Source organism: Gekko japonicus, unplaced genomic scaffold (genome assembly GCF_001447785.1).
Source record: "Gekko japonicus isolate JY-2015 unplaced genomic scaffold, Gekko_japonicus_V1.1 scaffold630, whole genome shotgun sequence".
In the NCBI taxonomy this organism is placed as follows: Eukaryota; Metazoa; Chordata; class Lepidosauria; order Squamata; family Gekkonidae; genus Gekko; species Gekko japonicus.
The window spans coordinates 322,116-330,405 of record NW_015162498.1 but is presented as its reverse complement, the minus strand read 5'-3'; the positions used below and the strand labels follow the sequence as shown (position 1 = coordinate 330,405).

Below are 8,290 nucleotides of genomic sequence, written 5' to 3'. Positions count from 1 at the left end.
TCTCTTTGGGATGTATGCGCTTCCCCCCCCCCCTTGAGCAAATATTGGTTTTCCTTTTTAGAATGGACAACTTGCTGTAGCGATAACTCTGCTGTTTTACCACTACTGCTCTATGCATTTTTTTTAAAAAAAATGATTCAGTCTAAAAATATAGTTGGGTGAATGTCAAAAATAAAGAAGAGATATCAGTGTACCGTGTACATGCGTAAGGAATTCAGGGAAGTGTAATTGCCATTTGGGAGAAGGGCAGGAGTTTTTATGTGAAAGCAGCTGAATGTAATTTTGTGTGTTTACCCACATTTCACTCTGAAAGCAGCTGAATGCCCTCAAACTTGACAAAAGATGTTGAGGGAAAAAATAGGAGCATAGACGTAATTTTGTGTGTTTACCCACATTTCACAATATATTGTACACTGAATTTTCGAAAGCATGTAATCTAGCGCATGTATGCTTTATCATAAGAATGCTGAAATCTTGAAAGTATAACGTAAGATCTAAAAGCATATATATAATTTTGTACGTTTAACCCCATTTCACAATATATTGCAAACTGAATTTCTGAAAACATGCAATCTAATGCATGTATGCTTTATCATAAGAATGCTCGCATCTTGAAAGTGTAATGGGAGTTCTAAGAGAAAATATATAATTTTGTGTGTTTACCCACATTTCACAATGTATTGTAAACTGAATTTTTGAAAGTATGTAATCTAATGCATCTATGCTTTATCATAAGAATGCTCACATCTTGAAAGTATAAGGGGAGATCTGTTTTTTTTGGCGTCCATCACTCAGTCTAGCCTTATATGTCCCTGTTTCTGAAAGATCACTGACAGTACTTGGTCATACATGCATTACAGGGTTTTGTAGATCATTTGTCTTCTATTGAAAATAGTCTGCAGGACAGAACAGCCTTTGCCAGGAAGAGACCGGCTGATATTGGTAGCCATAGAATGACCTAGGGTGCTGAGGGCATATGCCAAGGATTTTCTGGAGAGCGAGATAATCATAAATAAAGCGTTTTGCTGAATGTGACATCTTCAGAAGAAGGAAATGTTTCATTACGAGAACCATGTTCCCAATTAAAACCAGAAAGGACCATGCCTACAATAGCAACACCCACCGCCAGTTTGGTGTAGTGGTTAAGTGTGCGGACTCTAATCTGGGAGAACCGGGTTTGATTCCCCACTCCTCCACTTGCACCTGCTGATGTGACCTTGGGTCAGTCACAAACTCTGGCACAGCTGTCCTTGAAAAAGAGCAGTTTCTGTCAGAGCTCTCTCAGCCCCACCCACCTCACAGGGTGTCTGTTGTGGGGAGGGGAAGGGAAAGGAGTTTGTAAGCCACTCTGAGACACCTTTGGGTAGTGAAGGGCGGGGTATAAATCCAATCTCTTCTTCTTCTTCTTCTAAAGTATTTCTGCCCATCATTAAGTACCACGGTGCATGAGCTATCCTGCTTGATTGCTCTCATGGTTTATAGACATCAAAATTGTTACAACCAAGGCCCTGTACTGTCATATAGTTTTCTGTACATATCTTCCATAGCATCCAATGTCCCCAATAGCAGACAGGATATTTAAGACAGAATATCTTTATCACCCAATGATCAAACCCTTTCTTCACCAGTAATGAATGCCAAGGAGAGGATACACAGATCACTGGAGCCAGAACCAGGCATTTTAACAAGGCCGTTGTTATTTGATGGTTAAATTGGTATTGCAGGAGGGGTTCCAGAGAGCTGCTGAGGCTCACAGCAAGGGTTTGGACCAACTCAGAAGGGTTTTTGATGGCTTCTCTTAAATAAAACACCCATGCCAAATCACAAAATATTTTCAAAGCACGTCCAAAGATTCCAAAGAAGTTTGCCGTGTCGTACAAAAGCAGGGGAGGAAACATTCTGAATGCCTTTTGTGCTCATGGAATTAGTTCTTTGGATCCTGACAAGCTGATTGGTTAGACTTATAAGAATTTCATCAAAAAGCGAATGAATGTTTTTCAACAGTTCTATTATACTAATGTTTCGTGAGCAGATCTGACCCCGGTTATGTACTATCTGCAGGGGTTTTTTTACTCAATAGTTGCGCAAAGCCAAAACAATGACCAACGTTGAAAGTAATTTGTTTTATTAAAGTGTAATCACTGAGCATACATCTTAGAAAAAGAAACTTGGAAGACCGACAAATATAACAGGAGGAGAAAAATGCTTACAGAAAGAGGTGTTCTGAAGTGAAAGTTTCTCTAATGGCATCATTAGGTTTGGGGCTGGCGAACTGGAGGCCAAGATTTAATGGGCAGCTGGAGCTGACCAAGAAGACAAAGAATTATTTCTTATCCAGGATAATCTTGAGTAATTCCCATGAAAACTGAAAGTACCGTTTAGAATTTCCAGTAATCTTGCTAAGGATTGTGGGACGCACAGCTAGTCAATACAGCCAGCCACGCTGGAAACAGCACAAGAATCTGGATTTGACCCCTGGGTTGAATCCAACCAGCTTCTCCACTGGTGGAAATGGGAGGAGAGAGTTCCCTTTGGCCACTAAAAAGTCTATGCTGGGGTTCGTGGGACCTGCATGAACAAAACCCATGTGGGTGAAACTAGGGTTGCCAGCAGGGGTCATTTCGTAGAAAAAGAGGTGGAGGAGCTCATTATCAAAACTCATTGGCATCACCGGAAGTGTGTCAGAAGGCAACACCCACCGCTCAGGCTCCACTGGACTGTTTTGGATTGCTATCTATTGGGGGGGGGGACGCTGCCACGCAGATCTGCCCTCACAGAGGAGGGAGAGCCTGTACCTGGGTCATCCAGCAGGTTCAAGTGGAGGAGTGGGGAATCAAACCCGGTTCTCCCAGATTAGAGTCCGCACACTTAACCACTAGACCAAACTGGCCCTCTATGCCATTATACCCCATTGAAGTCCCTCCATTTAACTCCCCCTCAACCCCCCCCCCCAATTTCCAGGTATTTTCCAACCCAGAGCTGGCAACTCTAGATGCGACTGAGTGATGAAGTTTGTGGGATCCAAACCCGTTAACTCTCGTGTCCTTTAGTTTATGCCAGTGGTATGGTTGAAGTGGCAGTAGGGGTTCCACGCCATCACTTGGCACCCCCAGAAGGACTGGGGGGTGGAGACAGGTACACCAGTATCATCCTGGTGCACGACACCACTTCTAGCAAAAAAACCCAAAAGGGATGTCATGATGTGGGAGGGGAGCACTCTAGGATTCACCAAAATTTTATGCTTAAACTGGTTTTTGCCAGAAGTGATATCCTACACCAGCACAATGCCACCATGCCCAGCCCATTTTCGTCTATTTTCCCCATGCTGGCCTTTGAGGCACTGGTGGGCAACGTTGTCTCCCACCATAGCAGAATACCTGTCACCCCAATTGGCACTGAATATCCAGTCCTAGCCTTTCTACACTTAGTACAAAGTATACCAAGGGCCCTGTTCTCACGAGGGGTTTTGGGTCGGGAGTGGGCCGGATCGGGGGCGCAGCAAACGGGCGCAATCCCACCGCAACATCTGGGAAGAGTTGCGGCCCGTTCCCGATCCGGCCCTTCCCCCGACAGCCCCGCAGCAAACACAAACCACCTACCTAGGTGGCTCATCCAGTAGGTCTGCATCATGGCTGGCCGTGGGATCGCATCTTGCCGCCGGCGCATCCCCAGCCCCCGGCCGAACTGCACATGCTCACACATGCGCAGTTTGGCAGCCTCCCCCTCCCCCTCGTCTCTTCCTCCCTGGCATCTGATCGTGCCAGGGAGCAACGGCGCGTGGCTCACGGGATCCATGGGATCCCGCCCGCAGCGTCTCTATTTTGGTGCGGCTCTAATTAGTTGCACTTTGACCGGTGTTTTCCCTGCCGTGTGGCAGGGACCCAAGTATGCTTAAGTATTTTTAAGTATGCTGCCATTTAGGGATGGGCATGAACTGGGTAACGAACTAAAGTTTGTGGTGTTTTTGGGCCAGTTCGTTAAATTTGTGGTACGTCAACCGGCATGAACTTCCCACAAATTATCAGCTGTTTGTGGTGGTCTGTGAACGGATACATTTCCAGACAGATTGTCTCTGCTCAGTCTAAATGTTTACAAAACTTCAATGCAATAGGGGAGGTAGAACTTGGAGGGCATGTAGGGAAGCATCTGAGGGAGGTCCCATGTGACTTCGATATCTTTAGCTGTTCTATACACTCCTAAACCTCCTGAACCTGTGGTCATTTTAACAGGTGCAGACCTAGGAGGTTCAGGAGTGTCTAGAACAAATCCTGTGCAAGCTACAGACACCAAACTCACAAGAGATTTCCAACGGACTCTCCTCTACCCCCCCTCCAAGTTTGGTGAGGATTGGATTTACAGGGTCTGCGTTATCCCCCCCCCCCCGAAGAAGGTACACCTTCTTGGGGGGGGGGTGTAATTCAGATCCCATAAATCTAATCCTCACCAAACTTGGAAGGCAGGTAGAAGAGAGTCAGCCAGAGATCCCTTGCAAGTTTGGTGGATCTAGCACACCCAGGGGGCCATTCTACCACATAACGAACCTCAGACACTGAACCACTTTGTTTGGCTGCCCATTAGCCCGCCAGCGGGAATGCTATTCATTGGATCTGTATCTGTTTGAATTTCCTTTATTATGCTTGACCTATCTGTGTAACCCCAGTTCTAACAAAGAACGTGTTTGAGTATGTCTTCAACGCTTTGAAATAAATTTTGCTTTTCTTGAAAACGTGGATTTATTCTCGATGCTTGGGGATCCAACACTGCCATAAGTTCGTGATGGTTCATGGTTCATGGTTCATGAACTGGGAACACCATGGACCTTGAACTGAACCAAACCACATCTCCCCAGTTCGTGCCCATCCCTACTGCCACTTGTGGATGGTAACCATAAATGTAAGGGTGATGGCTGATCTTAAAAGCAGTGGGTAGTTTGAGTGCTGTCTGAAAGTGCTTTTTTTGATGATCAACATGAGCTATAATAGAACTGCTCAGCAATGTGCCATTGACTTTGGTTGTAGCTGTTTTTAACAAGTCTCTTTGGGCCTGTGTTTCCCACAGATCAGGAAAAGAAGGCCTACGCCAGCTTCACTAGTCATTATGACTGATTCGCCTCCCGGTAAGTCACTTCTGTAGCTTCTAAAATGGCTGGGCGTGAGCTTCACTGAAGAGTTGATTATGTGAAATAACTCTAGAGGAAAAAGAAAGCCAGAATTAGGAATAAAAAAATCATCGCAGTGTGGTTCTCTGGGGATTTAGGATTCCCTCAGAAAGACTATGGACTTGCAGATGACAACTACTGTTGTTTTCCTCTTCCCCACAGGGCTCTTTTTGTAGATAAAGCCCAGCAGGAACTCATTAGCATAATAGGCCACACCCAACAGCTGAAACACATTAGCATATTAGGCCACACCCATGACAGCACAGCTCATTGGCATATTAGGCCACACCCCCATGTTACCAGAAGTGTGCTCATCCAGCCACACCCACCTTTTGCTTCTTATTCTGCTTACCTTGCTTGTTGTCAAAACCCAGGGCTTTTTTGTAGCAGGGACTCCTTTGCATGTTAGGCCACACACCCCTAATGTAGCCAATCCTACTGAGTTTCTGCTGTTGGGTGTGGCCTATTATGCTAATGAGTTCCTGCTGGGTTTGGCCAACTCAGGAGCCAGCCGGAACTCCATTCCTGTGCATTCCTGCCCCAAAATAGCCCTGTTTGTGTACATCATGGAGGGGGTCTTACATTTCTGATCCTGTGGATAGGATTGCCAATTCCAAATTGGGAAATTCCTAGAGATTGGGGGGGGGGTGAAGCCTGTGGAGGGCAGGGTTTCGGGAGAGTAGAGACCCCAGCAGTTTATAAGGCCATCAAATCTACCCTCCAGAGCAGCCATTTTCTCCAAGGGAACTGACCTCTACAGTCTAGAGAGTAGTTGTAGTTCTGAGAGATCTCCAGGCCTCACCTGGAGGTTAGCAACTCTCACTGTGGACATTCTGTGTGAGGGGCACATCCTTCAAGAGGCTTGTCTGAATGGGGAGGGGCATAGGGTACCAACGAGTCCTTGCATGACAACATTGTACTAGAATCTCCCTATTGGATCAACAGCATGTTTTTACTGCAAGAATGGGAACAGGGTGAAACGGAGAGAGATGAGACATGTTATGTATCCTCTGGAGAGGATGATGTCATTTGTGTAATAGTGACAATAACGTGAAGAATGTGACAGGATGTCATTCTAGGGTTGTCAGGTCATCCCTGGCCACTGGTGGGGGGGTAGATAATGTTGCCAGCTTCAGGGTGGGGAATTCCTGGAGATTTGGGGATGGAGCCTGGGGAGGACAAGGACCTCATTGAGGCAGAATGTTATACAGCCCACCCTCCATTTTCTCCAAGGGAACTGATCTCTGTAGTCTGGGGATGAGCTGCAATTTTGGGGGATCCCCAGGTCCCTCCTGGAGGCTGGCATCCCCACGTTATTCTATAATGACATGTTGTGTTTATCAAACATTAAAATTCCACCACAGTCAGTTCTTCAATACTCATATGTTCTTAAAGTACGAAAGTCGCCTTTAAAATGGCTTCCTACAGATAAAGACAGAAGAAGAAGAAGAAGAAGACTCCTTCACTTGGAGTCTCAGAGCAGCTTCCAATCTCCTTTCCCTTCCTCTCCCCACAACAGACACCCTGTGAGGCAGGTGGGGCTGAGAGAGCTCTTTCGAGGACTGCTCTTGAGAGAACAGCTCTGCGAGAACTGTGAGGTCACCCAGCTGTCTGCATGAGGAGGAGTGGGGAATTGAACCCGGTTCTCCCAGATTAGAGTCCAGCATTCTTAACCACTACCCCAAACTGGCTCTTTCATATATGCTAATGCATCATAAATGTAAGGATGACTAGAGTGCTAAAGATGTGGCTCTAGATGCTCATGATTCCAGAAACTGTGCCTCATGAGAGCCAGTGAGGCGTCATGGTTAGAATGCTAGACTAGGATCTTGGAGACCCACATTTGAATTATGACTCTGCCATGGGAGTTTGCTGGGTGACCTTGGGCCACTCTCTCTCTCCCAGCCTTACCTACCTTCCAGGGTCGTTGGGTGAAATGGAAGAGAGGGGAACTGACATATGCCACCCTGAGCAACCTAGAGGAAGGGCAGAATGAAAATATACCAAATAGGACATTTGGACGTCTGACGTCTTCATTCCTGAAGTTAAGATGGAGAGACGCTTTTAATGTGTTATAACATGATGCTTCTCGTCTTACAGCGCGGTGACTTGGGGAAGGTCCCGATTTAGACCTACATACTGCTAATGCATCCTCAAAGTAAAGCCATTGACAGATTCCCCAGTCAATTTTCACCACGGCCCATTTAAAATCAATTTGAAAAAGCCCCGTGTCTATTTACTGAAGCTCCTTTCCCATTTTCTGCCGGAGCCTTACAGCATATTGTAGCCATTACGAAATGCTAGGCTCTGTGTTTCAAATGATTTTTTGGCTTTGGCAATAAGCAGCGGGGCTTTACGGGAGATGAGAAACCAGAGGTTCTTCCCTTGGTGCCTTTGCTTGGATGGGAAAGAGCTCTACTCCTAACTCCTGAAGGCAATCCTGTGCTACAGATGACGCCGCTGTCATTAGCAGACAGGGTGCTGTGAAGGGGAAATTCTGTACGCACACACAGAGCTGTGCCACACGACCTTGTTTCCAGTTACACACCACGGCTGACTTAGGAGGCTTCCACGGCGGAGTGGGGAAATCTCGCTCTGGTGGCCGCAGCCGTGGAAAGTGCAATGGAAGCAGAAGTGATGTGCTGTTTCTGTCCGCACTGTAGGGTTGTCAGGCTGGGAAATTCCTGGAGATTTGGGGATGGAGCCCGGGGAGGACAGGGACCTCCGTGGGGTACAAAGCCACGATTCCCACCCTCCAAACATCCCATTTTCTCCAAGGGAACTGACCTCTGTAGCCTGGAGGTGAGCTGTAATTCCGCTTGGAGGCAGGCCTCCCTACCCCAAACCCTGTCTGCCCCCTTTGCTGAGTTTGCTGGAGGGCCCCCCCCCCACTCTTTTCTCTTCCAAGCTGAGCTGCTATGCAAAGCTACATGACGTTTCAGCTAGGAAAGTAAGGGGAAGGGAATACCTTAAAAGGATAAGGGGGCAGATAGAGACGCCAGCATCCAGGCGGGACCTGGGGATCGCCTGGGAGCAGCTCAGGCCCGTAGCTACTGCGGGGCCCATGGGGCCTGCCCTCCCACCGTTTTTATGGGCCCCTCCCCCAATCTTCAGCTCTTCCTCCCTCCCCCC

General features: G+C 47.1%; 1 protein-coding gene across 2 annotated transcripts in view; it reads left to right on the top strand.

Moving 5' to 3' along the window:
* The window catches only part of PPP1R1C (protein phosphatase 1 regulatory inhibitor subunit 1C), a 75,630-nt gene that overhangs the window by 263 nt on the left and 67,077 nt on the right, over positions 1 to 8,290 (top strand). For both annotated transcript variants that reach the window (XM_015406084.1, XM_015406085.1), the window contains exon 2: positions 5,059 to 5,116. In XM_015406084.1, the coding sequence (XP_015261570.1) occupies positions 5,059 to 5,116 (58 nt within the window). The remainder of the gene's footprint in view (positions 1 to 5,058; positions 5,117 to 8,290) is intronic.